This window comes from Carica papaya, chromosome 6 (assembly GCF_054855325.1).
Source record: "Carica papaya isolate Zhongbai chromosome 6, ASM5485532v1, whole genome shotgun sequence".
Classification (NCBI taxonomy): domain Eukaryota; kingdom Viridiplantae; phylum Streptophyta; class Magnoliopsida; order Brassicales; family Caricaceae; genus Carica; species Carica papaya.
In genome coordinates this window covers 14,454,013-14,469,207 of record NC_142314.1, presented here as the reverse complement: position 1 = coordinate 14,469,207, position 15,195 = coordinate 14,454,013, and the positions used below count along the sequence as shown (strand labels likewise).

General features: G+C 34.0%; 1 protein-coding gene across 4 annotated transcripts in view; it reads left to right on the top strand.

The window, feature by feature from the left end:
* Positions 1-1,688: 1,688 nt before the first annotated feature.
* Positions 1,689-15,195, top strand: part of PEX1 (peroxisome 1) — a 33,167-nt gene continuing 19,660 nt past the window's right edge. For 2 of the 4 annotated variants that reach the window (XR_015812881.1, XM_088206584.1), the window contains exons 1-6: positions 1,689-2,026; positions 2,180-2,353; positions 3,951-4,050; positions 9,999-10,481; positions 11,476-12,234; positions 14,414-14,505. Coding sequence is in view for 3 of the 4 variants with exons in the window: in XM_088206584.1 (XP_088062710.1) it covers positions 1,814-2,026; positions 2,180-2,353; positions 3,951-4,050; positions 9,999-10,481; positions 11,476-12,234; positions 14,414-14,505 (1,821 nt within the window). In the remaining variant the exon portion in view is untranslated. The remainder of the gene's footprint in view (positions 2,027-2,179; positions 2,354-3,950; positions 4,051-9,998; positions 10,482-11,475; positions 12,235-14,413; positions 14,506-15,195) is intronic. The other 2 variants (XM_088206587.1, XM_088206586.1) reach the window with 2 other exon arrangements.

The window sequence follows — 15,195 nt, the reverse complement described above, 5'->3', positions numbered from 1 at the left end:
TAATGAAAACAAAATCAATTATTTATTATTGTTGTCTTGTTTAACCGATTATTTGATTTTATAACTTTAAATGCATGATAATATACTAGAATTGGTAAAATTATTCAGTTGTGTTTCCTTGATGCATGTATTGTTTATCTTGCGTTGATTTACGATTAGATTGTGAAATTAAAAATTAAATATAAATAGAAAATTGATTGGTTAAGTGAATGAATGAATGACAGTTTTATTGGATATCCTGAGATATGGTGGAGGAATCAAGTATATAAGGACTCAGAACGTCGCCTCATATCTGACAGAGTATTGAAGATTGGTATTTTTGGCGCTTATACCGGACGGAGTATAGAGACAGTCAGTTTCACTATCATACCTGACGGGGTATTGAAGAATTATATTTTTGGTGCTCATATTGGATGGGTATGGGGATTGTCAGTTAGTTAATAAAGTTGGATGTTGGTTCACGCGTAATGAGATATCCCTATAGACCCCAATGGATACCAGTAGGCAAATAAAAATGAAAAATTATTATTTTTGCTTACTTGAATATGAGATTATGATGTTGTTGAGCTATTATTTCTATAGGTCAATTTTGAAAATCTCGCAGCGGTAAGTAAGTAATAAATTATTTTACTTATGATAAATGAATTTACTTAAATTAAGAGCTCAATTGAGTATTTTTATTATTTTTACGAACTTTCATTTTATGTATCGGTGAGTAGTGTGATATTCTTACTTGGTTAGTATAGCTCATAATTTTATTAACTATTTCAGACCAAGAGAACCAAGACCCAGATCCCGATCAACAAGAGAGTGCTGAATAGTTTACCACCTGAACTCTTTCAAAAGTTAGTGAAAGTCGTCTTAAGATGCTCAGTTGTTTATTTTTCATTTATTTCTTTGATTTTTATTTCTTCTTTTAGAATGGATATTCTTGTAACCCTATTGGATATTTTAAATTATTGTGTAATAAATGTAAACCCTAACTTTATTATTTCGTATCCGCATTCAATTAATGTATTTATTTTCTTTTAAATTCTGGATCGTTGCAATATACATGTATATATAATTAAAAATATAAGTACATGAATTTAATTAAATATATAAATATATATTTATATAAAAAATATATATATACAATAAAATAAGAAGAAGAAGAGGTGTGCGGCTCTTCTTGAATTAGTGCCGGGTAGAAGAAAAATAAGAAGAAATTCTAGAGTAGAAGAAAAAGAAGAAGAGTAAAAAATGTAGGTTAGAATGGTTTAAAATGAAAAATAATTTTATAAATAATAAAAAATATTAAGTATATAAAAAAAATTATCAAATCATCTTAAAACTATTAATTCGGTAGTTTGAAAAAATGAAAAAAATCATAGTTTTAATAACCATGACTCAACTATCAAAAAATCATACTATATATTTGAAAGTATAAACAAACAAAAAAAAATTATAAAAAAATCATACTATCATTATTGAACTATCATCCGAATAAATAAATTTTTAAATAATATAAAAAAAATAAAAAAAACTTTAAAAAAACAACACATCATTATTGAATTATCATTTAAACAAACAGATTCTTAAATATTGTTAAAAAAAAAAATTATAAGTAACGCTGAAAAAAAAAACGGAACAGAACTGGCAGAAGCAAATGGGACCTGCAATTGCTACTTGATAAACCTTACCTTGGGGGACGTGATTATATTAAAATTCATTTTATATATGTAAATAAATATATCCGAAGAAAAAGAAATCTTTTTTCTTTCTTCAAACTCACTTCCATCTCCTGCTTTTCTCTCTGCAAAAAATCGAGGGAATGGAAGGAAGAATGGAAATGGAAGTGAGAGTGGTGGGAGGAATCGAAACCTGCTTCGTGTCTCTCCCTATCAATCTTATCCATACATTTCAGTCGACGCGCATCGATCCTCTTCCTCCTCTCCTCCCTCTCGAACTTCGAAGTCTTCGCGACCCTCACCATAAATGGCTCGTCGCTTGGTCCGGCGCAACTTCTTCCTCTTCCGCCATCGAGGTTAATATTTTTGCTTCTTCAAATTGAATACGCAGTTTCCTTTATTCTCTCCATTGCTTTTTTGTTTTTCTAGACTTCATTTTGTGTTTTACTTCACATGCTTTTTTTTTTTTTTAATTTTTTGGTTTGAATTGGGTGCAATTGTCGATGAAGATTGCTCAGCAATTCGCTGAATGCATTTCTTTACCAGACCGTGCTATGGTTCAAGTGCGTGCCCTATCTAATGTGCCAAACGCTACTTTAGTTACTGTAGAGCCCGAGACTGAGGATGACTGGGAAGTTCTTGAGCTCAACGCTGAACTTGCAGAGGCTGCTATAATAAAGCAGGTGATTCACATGTTTGCTAATAATTATAATTGATTTCATTTGTTCCTGTTTCATGAATATTCGTTTTGGTTGGTTGGTTGCTTGCTACTGTGCACGAGAGTCTTTTTAGTGGTAAGGAGAGAGTTGCATTTTTCAGTAATAGTAAGATGATGATACTCGTAATATTTGATTGGGATGCTTACGCTGTTTAGGAAAGTTTTGCGTAATTACGAGCGGTTAGGAATCATTTACTGCTGCTTAGGTGATTTTTCGGATGCGCGTTCATCATTTGATTTTTTCTTTTGGAAGAATAATGTATATTCTGGTCTTTTTTCTGACACAGATATAGTGATACCTGATATGATATTTAAAATTTTACTTTTTTCATAATTGCATTATTGCAAATTAATAATATCCTCTGATTTCATTATTTTCAAGTTTTAAGAAATATCTGTTTCAGTTGGAGGCCCTTTATGCGGTTGTAAAATTTATGGCTGATAAAACAGTAAGTTCCTTCATTGAGTGTCTTCTACCCGGAGTCAATTAAACCACAAAAGAAGAATTGTTATTGAGAAGGGATAAATGATAAATTATAACTCACACATTAACTTCCATTCTGTTTGGACTTGGTTTAACCTCACAATCCTGGGCAGAATATGATATCTCAACTCTTTGAATTCTCTTGCTACCATCCATTTGACAAAGCAAAACCTAACATCCTGAATTACCTACCATTCTAAATAGGTGAACTTCTGTCACGCAGCTTGAGTAATCATTAGTGATTTAATATAAACTTGTCTCCTACATATACAGGCAGCACCTCAATGGTGTCATCTCAATGAAGTTATGTGTGTGTGTGTGTGTCTCTCTCTCTATGTTGAGAAACTTGTTATACACTCTAGACCTAAAGATAGCTTTTAGTTTCTTTCAACTCTCCCCGGCTCCTCTTCAACCTATATAGTTGCAATCTCTTTTTGTTGGTTAGTATCTTTCTAAATTCTCTATAAGTTTGTTAGAGCTATCCAAAAGTTTTATGGACTAGGTTCATGCTGCAGGTTTACTCCAGATGGTTTGTTCTTGAAATTGTAAATTCTGGATGGTACTAAATTGCAGTAATTGAAATAAGAGGAATCTAACTTTCGGTGCTTTACTTCCTACTGCTTAGCATCTTCGTACATTAACTGAATCCTAGGTTCCTAGCTGGAAAGGGATATTTCTAGAGCCTACCTTGTTGCTTCTTTGGTTTTTCTGCATTGTAATGCTATTCTTATTTTTCTTACATGATATGTGAAGGTTTTTCATTCGTTGCATGCCATATAAAATTGTTTGCCACTGCTTGATTTGACATTCGCCATATATGGAGTTTCTTCACTTTCTAAAAGATCGATTGGTTAGTGTTGTTTTTGAATTTGTACTTAGTGCTTATTCCATGTAAAATATGTTCATCCCTGTGTCTTTACTCCAAACTCCTAGGAGTAGAGAGTTTTTCCTCCAATTTTTTACTTCTGACCGAAAGTCTCTACCTTTATTTTTTTTTATACACTTATAAGCATCATTATGAGAATTATTTAACAAGACTCATTACCGAAGTTTTTGAAGCTAATGTCACTAAATACAGGTGAGGGTTGTTCATGAAACCATGCGATTTCCTTTGTGGTTGCAAGGTCGAACTGTCATAACATTTATTGTGGTGTCTACCTTTCCACAGAAAGCAGTAGGTAAGATGATATTAATTATTTCCTCTTTTCAATTCGAGTACATATGCGATTTTGCCTGTACTTTATAGAACTGTTCTGATACTAGCATTAAAATAATTTTCCAGTACAACTTGGATTAGTTCTAGGATGGAATACATCAATCTGAATTGGTGTTTCAAATCACTGCATAAGTGTGCAATTTCTGCTAGGCATGGGAAAGATTTTGTTCATCATGGATCAATGGCGTTGCACATCTAGCTCCTAATAATGAATACTGTTGGAGTATAAATTATGTAGGGAAAAGTGTATCTTTGTATAATCATGGTAAATTGTATATTAGTAAAATGTCAGAAAATGTAATTAATTGTATGTTTCCTTTTATTGTCCTAAGATTGTGTATATACATGGCCCTCTAATTCAATTAAAAAAAACAAAATATTCTATTCTTCAACATGGTATTACAATTGTAGGAAAAAATCATAGTTCTCTTTCACAAAACCCAGTCTGCCTTGATTGCTGAAATAAGAAAAAAACCGAGTTAGGGGGGTCAACCTTCATTCCTGACCACCACAACCCCAGCCGCAGGCCACAACAGACTGGCTACCAGCCACGGAGACCAGCCTACATCGCAAGCTCCAGCCCCTTAACAGTGTCCTAGTCGTGCCTACCAGCCTCTGTCCACACATAGCCCATTCTCGACTGCCATCCCCTACAGCGCACAGCTTTAGCCATTGCTCCTTGCGGTCGTACAACCTTAACCGTGCACGGCCAGAATTTGTCCAGCCTAGCCACACCTGCACTTCCTGCATGCAGCCACCAGCCACAGCTTCAAGCCATGCCTGTTGTCCTGCAAGTCTCTGCCACACAGCCGAACCTGTCTAGCCAGTAAGCTCATTTCTTTAACTTGTTTAATTGACCTTAATTGCTCAAAAAGTTTTAAACAATGTGGGAGGTCACTTCCCAAATTACTTACACAAGTTCCCACATAGGAAATTCAGCAGAAAGCAATAACAAATTTCATTTAGTCCATTGCCTATCATTTAAATGGTAAGAACTATTTGAATTGATCACAACTGATTTGGACCATCCTAAAAGGAAAAGGAAAATCAGTCACCTTCTAAATATCGGACCAAAACTGGGAGACCCAAATTTTGATTCATGAGATGAAGGAGATTCAACAATAATGGCTTGACTCTGGTATTTAATGGCACCAGAGACAAACAATACAATATCAACTGCAAAGGGGGGTTTTGGGACTAAATCAGGGAACTTATTCCAAAATGAAGGATGCAACCCAGTTATATGACCTGACTGTCAAAACTTGGACAACCAAATAAGGGAATAAAACAGTTCCAGATTATTCCAACCTTTTGAAGAACTGGTGACAAGAGCTTGATCAGTATCGCAGTCTCACTATGAGGTGTAGCATAGATGCAACAACTTTGAAGGAATAGTTGAAAAAGTTAGGGTGTATCTATTCATGGCTAGAGTCAATTAAGAGTATGATCAAGTGAGAATTTTACTTCTGGGAAAAAGAAGAGATTTCATCCTTGAATGAGGTATTATCTCTTGTTAGTGCAGAAGAAAGTAGAAGAGGAGTTATGCTAGAGTCCCGCAGTACTGACAGTTCTGCTATGACAATTAAATGCTCCAAACCATGCCAACAAGGGAAGGAGTGAATTCACAATGAGATCGTAGCCACTGGCGGGCAGAACGCGGACAATATTTGATGTATCTTCTATAAGAAATCTCGGAATACCAAAGAGATGTGTTGGAAACTTCATGGAGAGACTCAAGCGTCTTGTAAGGATTGGGGATACAAGAAGAATTAGTGACAGACCCATATAGCACAAGGAAAAGAAAAAACTACAGACTGTAGTGATTTCGAGGCAGAATCGAACACCTGAGATCTGGACTTGAATGTCTTGAAAAACCTAAAGGGACCAGTTACTTGGGCTATTAGGTTATTTTTCTGTATCTCATGGTTTAAATGCCTCAGATAGGCCTTTTGTATTATCATGAGCCACAGTTCATATAACTAACTCTGCTTAATTTTTTAATACCTATGCCTTTTGCTCCAGCAATAGGAAAATCATTACTACGTATGGTTCACTAACCATGTGGTTATGAGCTGAAACCATAAAGCTTAGCCCTCACTTTATAGTTATTGATGTATTACATGTTCCTAAATTATGCATAAATCTAGTATCAATAACTTGGAGAGGACAATTTAACGTGTTCAGGCTCGGAATGAGTTATACTTCCTACGATGCACTTGAGGCTCCATGCCCTGCTAATTCTACCAGCACCCTTGATAAGATATGACTTTATCACTGAAGATTAGGTCACCCCTCATTCTCCACCCTTAAAGTTATGCTTCTCTCTTTGTTTTTGGATTCCAATAATGGAAATTTATACTATGGTATACGTGAATTGGCAAAACAAAAACATGTAATTTTTCTTCCTAGTGATAAAAGAAACAATTTTCCTTTCAATTTGGTTCACAATGATATTTGGGGACCCTATGATATTTATGATATTTTTAGAGTCCGATTATTTGTTTCTTTTATTGATGATTGCACTAAAGTAAGCTGACTTTTCTTGCTAAAAACCAAAATTTTAGATGAGTCTTATTATTACCAACTTCCGCAACATGATTAAAACCCAGTTTGGAGTAAAAATCAAATATTTTGGAATTAATAATGCTTGTAACTACTTTAATCAAACAATCTCCTCAATTTTAGGAAGCGAACATATTATTTATGACTCTTCTTGTTTTTACACTCCATAACAAAATGAAGTTGTAGACAGAAAAACAATCATTTGCTTACTATTTTCTATGCTTTCTTGTTCCAAAACCATATGTCCAAGGACTACTAGAAGGAAGTTGTTTTGACCGCAACCTATCTTATCGACGAGTTATCACCTCGGGTACTATACTTTTGTAGTCCCATGGGAGTTCTAGCTCTTTTTTTTTTTGGAAGTTTGAAAAAGGAATAACCTTATTCCTCAAGTCCTTGATTATGTTACCTATGTTCACATATATCAATCTCAACGAGGAAAAATTGAATTGAAGTCCATCGAATATGTGTTTCTAGGGTACTCATCTATACAAAAATGATACAGATGTTATCATCCTCCCACTCAAAAATTCTATGTATCTACTATTGTTACCTTTGTAGAGATGAAGTGTTTCTTTGCTAAACTTTATCTTCAGGAGGATAGTCTATTAGAAGATAAAGGGGATTCATTCCTTTTTGTTATTCCCCTACTTACATCCCCTCAACCAAGTAACCACTACATCAGAAAACTAGAGACTGCAAGATACACTTGAACATAAGTACCACTAGAAACCAAGAAAATAAACCAAAACCCTCAACCGTACAACACCCGTGGTTTTCTCAGGTGTATCCAAGAAGGATAACTCATAATCAAATCCAAAGCAAGTTCGTGAATCCAACTTGGTTGCTAGAAATGAGGTAAGCCATGAGAACTCTTTACCGTCTGATATGAATATACCTATTGCACTGAAAAAAGAGATGAGTTAATGCACTAAGCATCCGTTCTATTTGACCTCGGACTTTTTATCTTTTGAAAAATGTTTTCCATCTCATAAGAACTTTTTAATGAGTCTAAATACAATATCTGTTCCCAATAAAATATCTAAGACTTGACTGTTGAGGAATAAAAAAATGCTATGGAAGTTGAAATATAGGCTTTGGAGAAGAATTAAACATAGAAAGTGGTGGGCCTACCGAAAGAGAAGCAACAAATAGGATGTAAATGTTTATTTATGATAAAGTATAAACCTAATGGATCTATAGAGAGATATAAGGAAAGATTGGTGGTCAAAGGAGATGCTCAAACTTATGAGATTGATTACCAGGAGACTTTCGCACTAGTGGTAAAAATGAATTTGATACATGTTCTATTATCCTTTGCTGCAAATTTTAATTAGCAGTTGCAACAGTTGATGTGAAAAATGCCTTTCTGCATAGAGAATTAAAAGAAGAAATTTATTGGAAATCCTTCCAGGATTTACTAAGGGCGTAAAGGCAAATCAAATGTGCAAGTTAAAAGAGGCACTATACGGCTCAAACAATCTCCTAGAACATGGTTTGGAAAATTATAAGGGTTATGCTAGTTATGACTTACAGGTAGAGTCAGGGAAAACATACCCTATTTTCCAATTCAGGGGGAGCCCTTGTAGTGTATGCAAATGACATAATATTTTTTTTTTTGGAGATAAACATAGATGACATAATAGTGACAGGTAATGATGAAAAGGAGAGAACAATGTCAAGTAATGTCTGACTAGAGAATTTGAAATCAAGGAATTAGAGGATTGAAACATTTCCTCGGGATAGAAGTAGCCTACTGTAAAGCTCAGATATTTATCTCACAATATAAGTATGTCACTAACCTTTTAAAGGAGATCGACAAGCTAACATTTAACTCGTTGATATCCCAGTTGATCTCACTCAAATTGGGATTGGCAGAAGAAGACTCGGATGTCAGTAAGGAAATGTACTAAATAGTAGTTGGAAAACTAATATACTTGTCATACAACAGATTGGATATCACATATGTAGTAAGTGTAATAAAGCAATTTATGCACAAGTTCAAGGAGGACACTTGCAAGTTGCATATTGCACTCAATGAGTGAAGTTGCATATTGCACCAGGGAAAGGTATTATATTAAAAAAGAAATAATAGGTTGATGAGTGAAGTCTACACCGATGCAAATTATTCAGGGTCATTAGTGGACCGAAGATCCATTACTGATTATTGTACTTTTTTTGAAAGTTAGTCACTTGGAGAAGTAAGAAATAAAATGTGGATGTCCGGTCTAGTTCATAGTTGAAATTATGGGCAATGACACAAGAAATGACTAAATTTTTATGGCTGAAATTGATCCTGGAAGATTTGAGAATTGAATGGGATAAGCTTATGAGACTCTACTGAGGTAACAAGTCAACAATTAGTATAGCACACAATCCGATATAACACGACAAAACCAAATATATTGAGGTTGACAGACACTTTATCAATGAGAAACTGAATAATGGTGTTATTTACACGTCTTCAATGCCCACCAGCTCACAATTTGCGGATGTGTTGACTAAAGGGTTGAGTAATCTCGCATTTTAGATGATAATTGTCAAGCTGAGAAAAAAAAAATCTATTTACCAGCTTGAGGGGAAGTGTTGAGAAATATATACATTATATAGGAAAGTCTATACTTGTATAATCAAGGTAAAAGGTATATGTAATTAATTGTATGTTTCATTTTATTAACCTAAGAATGGGTATATATATATGGGCTCTATAATTCAATTAAAAAAGCAAGACTTTCTATTCTTCCATAGATACTAGGACATAGCTCTACACTTAGTGATAGTTGAATCTCCATTTGCTTGTATTGAAACCATATGGATAACACCTGGACTTTAAGTCAATGGTGTTTATCTCGTGATTACGAGACGAATTCAGTTTCAACTCCTGCTGTAAGCAGCTCTATGCCTAGCAAAAGGAAGCAGCAAAAGTAAGTTATATAAGTAATGTCAGTGTAAATTTCTTTAGAAATAGTTGAGCATTCATTTAAGCTATAAAATGCTCCTAGGTTTCTTCTGGTTTTTTCCTTCTTTCCTTTTACACATTTTCCCCTTGTCTTCCTCCCCACAACCATTGCTGTCTTCATTATCAGCATTTTCAAGATTTTTTTTTTCAAAGCTTCTGCTGAAGTAAGGTCTTAGGAATAGTATTAGCAAACTAGAGTTTTAGCATTTCACTTGTTTCCCCTATGTGTTCTATCTATCATGGTATCACAGCTTGCTGGTGTATATATTCTGCTGCTTTTGGACATTAGCATGTCTGGTTTAAGCTATACATTTATTTACTTAAATGGATATGGATTAAAAAATCTGTTTAATGATGATATTTTGTCTCTTTGATGAGTGTCTTCTCAGTGCAACTTGTGCCGGGAAGTGAAGTTGCTGTTGCTCCAAAAAGACGCAAGAGAGACACAGATGCAGCTGGAGATTCCTACTTGTTGTCTGCAAATAAAGAAGACCATATTCCAAAGGCTCTACTACGTGTCCAAGATTCAGACAGATCATTTTTTCGTAGAGCTGATGTCAAAGGCCTTGAGCTGAATGTAGTGCTCACATCTATTGCTTTTATTAATCCAGAAACTGCCAAAAAATTTTCGTTATGGTCTCATCAATTGGTTGCAATTATCCCTAGATTATCACCAACACAGAGCACAAATCTTGAAAATGATGCTGTCAGAATGAAGAGCAGCTTAACTGCCAAGGAAGCTAATGGGGGAACTGACAAAAAGGAATCTCATGCAGCAACTGTTCGCCTTCTAATTTCAGATTCAATAGCTCTAGGACATGTTATGATAGCTCCGTCACTTCGTCTTTATCTGAAAGCAGGCGTGCATTCATGTATGTTTAATTTTTTTGGAACACATCTGTTATTCATCTCTGCTTACCTGTTCCTTAACAGTTCCTGTTCTTTGGTATTTTAGGAAAGTTATTTTTTGTGACATTTCTTATTGGAATTTCTTCATTGTTAGGAAAATGAAAAATGACAAATTTTCTGGTGCAAGATAATTTCTGAATTAACACATTTTCTTAGAAGAAAGATCTTGCAACATTGCTGTCCCCTACACCGATATTCTCAGGTTGAGCATGTAGAAAACAACACCATTGATCATCAAATCATTACCTATCATTACAATTGGAATTCATTACTCAGTACATGCATGTGTGGTGTAGGAGCATAGAAACAATATTTAACCTTAAAATAAGAATAGGGTTAATTTAGTTGTTTACTATATTGATTCCTCAACTTTTAGAATTAATTGTGGATTTATTATATTTATCTATAGTTTTGCAGATTTGTTTTCCTGTTGGGTTAGGATTTATTTTACTTCTCAAATTAGGAATTATATCTATGAATAGTATTAGAGGGCTCCATATATATGTTGTATCTTTTGAAGAAAATTTGTTCCACACAAACTAAAAAGCAAAGTAAGAGAAGTTTCCTCAAATTTCTGTCTAATCAAAATTTCTACAATCCTATAGATTTGGATTTGATCCTAATGTGTATTTTCCCCACTGTTTTTTGGAGTGTATTCATGAATCTTGTGAAGCTAAAGATACTTATTTATCAGGCCATGATGGCTTTGTAAGATAATAGTGTTTGGCTTCCTGGGTGAAGTAGTGATCCTTGGCTGGCTAAGTTATGGATGAATGAATAATCCTGTTCTCAAAACATAACTAAATTGTCGGAGCTTGTTGCCTTTATGAGAAGAGGAGAAAAAATTTGGTTTTTATACCAGTTTCCTGTTGTAAGGCGCTTAGTATTTCAGCAATCTGTTATCTCTTAATTCATTTGCAAAGTTGGTTTCAAGTGAGAATTATCTCATGCTTTCAGGGGTTTATTTGAAGGGAATTAATGCCAATTTGAAGAAGGAAATTCCTGCAATTTCACTTTCTCCGTGCCACTTTAAGATTATTGGAAAGAGTAAGGACAAGGCACTAGAGAATGGCATGGAAGTACTTGATATCCACAGGGACCGAAAGACAAAAAATGTGCTTCCAAAAGCTGGCATCAGCACCTATGTGGATGTTGTAGATTGGTCAACCCATGATGAAGTTATTATGGCTCTCTCTTCTGAGAGTCCATTCAAAGAGGAAGCAGAGACCACTAATCTATCTGACAACAGGAAGGGACTAGAATATCTTCTTCACTTGTGGTCTTCTGCACAACTTGATGCTGCTGCTTCAGATGCAGCAGAGGATGTCAATACATTAGCTTTGGGGAATGAAACTCTACTCCACTTTGAAGTGAGAGGGCACAGGTCTAGCGATTACACAAAGGTACAGGCACCATCTAATGGTTTTTTAGAGAACAGAAACAAGACTAGAGAGCTTCCAGTAGAAATCTTATATGTATTGACTGTCTCAGAGGAATTTTCACATGGTGAAAAGTTGGATACCTACAAGTTTGCCATAGATGAAAGAAACAGAAAGGGGAACACTTTAGAGGGCTTAAAAATTCTCGCTGGAAAGATGGATTTGTGTGGTCCTGTATCCCTGTATTCTGTTAAGGAAAGAACCTCTATAAATGGTATCTTGTCAGATGTATCTTCCTTGAGCTGGATGGGTCCAATTGTATCTGATGTTATCAAGAGTGAGTATTTTCTCTTTGATATGCTTTACATGAAATGCCTTTCTTCATAATTCTTTCATGTACAAAATGGTATATCTTTAGCAACAATATGCTAGCTTTTGTATTTCTTACAACTCTGTATGATCTTTATTGCTAATGGTTTGCATATGCATGAACATGCTAATATAAGGAACACACACACCAATCCAGACAAACCAAGAGGTTGGTTAAGATTATAGAGTGACTTTTTTGTATTATCTGCTAAAAACATGGCCAGAACTCATGCTGCTTTCTCTTTATTAATTTGGTTTGGATGAACTGCTCAAATCTTCGAATGTTTTATTGTTGATGTAGAACTGTTCTATGCTGCAACATTATGACATTTTCTCTACTGTTCTATAAGGAGAATGCAGAATGAAAATGCACCTTGCTAATAGTAGCAGACAAAATGCTTCTCAAGCAAAATAAAGTGGATAAAGGATAAGAACTTTTATTTGCCATTCATGAATGTTCAGAATTTTTTTTTTCTTTTTGATGTTAAGGAAAGTGGATCACAAAAGGGTATCACTGAACACTTTCTAAACCATGTTCAGTATGGGGCTTCGCAGCATGTGACTGAGGCACATCAGTTACCAAAAATGGCTACACATGCACCCCCCCTTTCTCTAATACATACTAAACGGGTTTCATAGTCTTTCAGTAATTCTTTTATTTTTATTTGTTGTTATTCTGAATTTTCTTATCCCTTATTGTAATATTCCTTAACTTATCTATATTATTGCAATTTTATTGCTTATTTGGTTCCTTTTTTATTTTTTTAATTAGTGTTTCTATTATTTGTAATTTAACTTAATATCTTTTTTTATTCTCAATTTCATTTGTTATTCCAAAAACTTTGTTATCATATCACTTTACCACTTTGGTCAATGATTCATAATTTAATTGTCTATTTATTTATTCATGTAATTTCTAAATGTACTTATTTTGGTTCTCAATTTGCTTTATTAAGTTATTATTATTATTTTACTATTCTTTTATTTTCAATTTATTATTTTTATGACCTTCTTTGTTGATTATTTTTATAAGTGTTTAAACAAATTTAGTGGCAGACTTCTACTTACCTATGTGTTTCTCTTGGTCTACTAAGTTCTTGACTTTAATTTATTTTAAATCACTAAGCTTGTGATTAAAATTTTAAAATCATTTTTCGTATTCAATTGTTAGTTATCTACTTCATTTCTTTTATTTTTCCATGTGTACATACATATGGTTATATATATATAAATATCCACAGCACACAGATTTATATACTTAAAATTTTTTTGTACATGTAACTACACCCATATAAATATATGTATTCATAAAAATTATATGTTCCAGATCCACATAAAAAATAGTGCAGTATGGATTTGCAGAAGTGAAAAATACTGTAGCCAGTTCATGATAAAGATGATCATGGCTGTAAGGTATCAGACCATAGAGACTTAAAGAAAAAGAGAGAATGAAAACTCTGGGTTGCATAAAATATGTTTTAAGATCGCCAGATTATTGTTGTACCTGTATTGTCTTGCCCAATAAAACCTGTTTTGTTGCTCAGAAATTGGCTTTAATCGGTTTATAGCTTTTTCATTGTTGAAGGAGAGCTTTAGAGCTGGTACATTGTGAAGGATCCTTAAGTGCCTTGAAATTAAAGGTTTGAGAAGGAGTTCATTCAAGAATAGTGGATGTTTGCAGAGTAATCTCATGCAGTATAATCTTGTTTTCTGTGATCTAAACTATAGTTTTGGTTTTTGAAGGTTTAGTTCTTTTATGCATGCATGCAGCATTGCTATATTTTATCCCAGAAGCAGAACAACTCTATCATTGCTCTTAACAATTTTGCTTCTACACATATTCTCAAGTTAGATTGGGTAAAATCTTTTAAGGTCTGATTGATAATTATAACAGCTTTAGAATCTTTTTTTTTTAATATCTATTTCTGTGAAAATCTTGTAATGGGCAACTTTTGTTTAGGTTCTTAGTTTGATATCTAGTTGCTGAAGTGCCTTTTCAGGATCCTTGAAACGTTTATGCACCTTTTTTAATATAGAAACATTTATTATACCCACCAATCTTTGCTGGAATTGATCACACTTCCCATATGTTCTACTACTAGGGAGAGGCAGTTTCACTCTTAATCCTAACACAAGTCTCAATGCAGGGATGATTGTGTTGTTGTCTTCTGCGTCTGGAATGTGGTTCGGTGTTCACAATCTTCCCTTACCTGGGCATGTTCTAATACATGGACCTCCTGTATGTGCATCTCTTTGAGTTCAGTGATTCATTTTTTATTTATGTTTGGCTGAAGGAGACATAATTAAATTCTTAATTTTGCATGTTCTGATTTTATGTTATAGAGGATTGCTCTGGCTCCAAAATTCAGTCTTCTTGTGCAAGAATGGTTCTTTTAGATAGTCATTGTCAAATTTTTTTTCCTTGTTTGATCTCATAAATACTTTACATGGACTGTTGGGCGATCCACCGCCATTAGTGCAGTTGTATATGTAGGTGTCATGTTCATCAATTGTCAGAGCTTAGGAACTAAGTTCTTGTTGTGACTATTGGGAAATAGATGAATGCATGTAGCATGGGAGGTTAAGTATAGGCGCATGTATATGAACTTCTGTTGAGATATCAATTTGATGAACAGATTAGAAAATCTTTAGAAAATTTGTTAGAAATTACCAGTACATTCATGTGTTCAGAGCCACTGCATGATATTATTATTTTTTTTCTGTTCTAAGAGTGATAGTCATTCTTTTAAGTGCTTATTTTAAGTGGTATTCACTTTAGAGTAGAATTATTGTTTAACTTTTAAGTAAAGAAGTGGTTATAAAAGCATATTTGTTTTTTACTTTTGATAAAATTTAAGTCAAAAGTTGAAATGGATATTTTCTCTTTCAAGAAAAAGCTGAAAATAGATATTTTTGAGATTGATAGGCG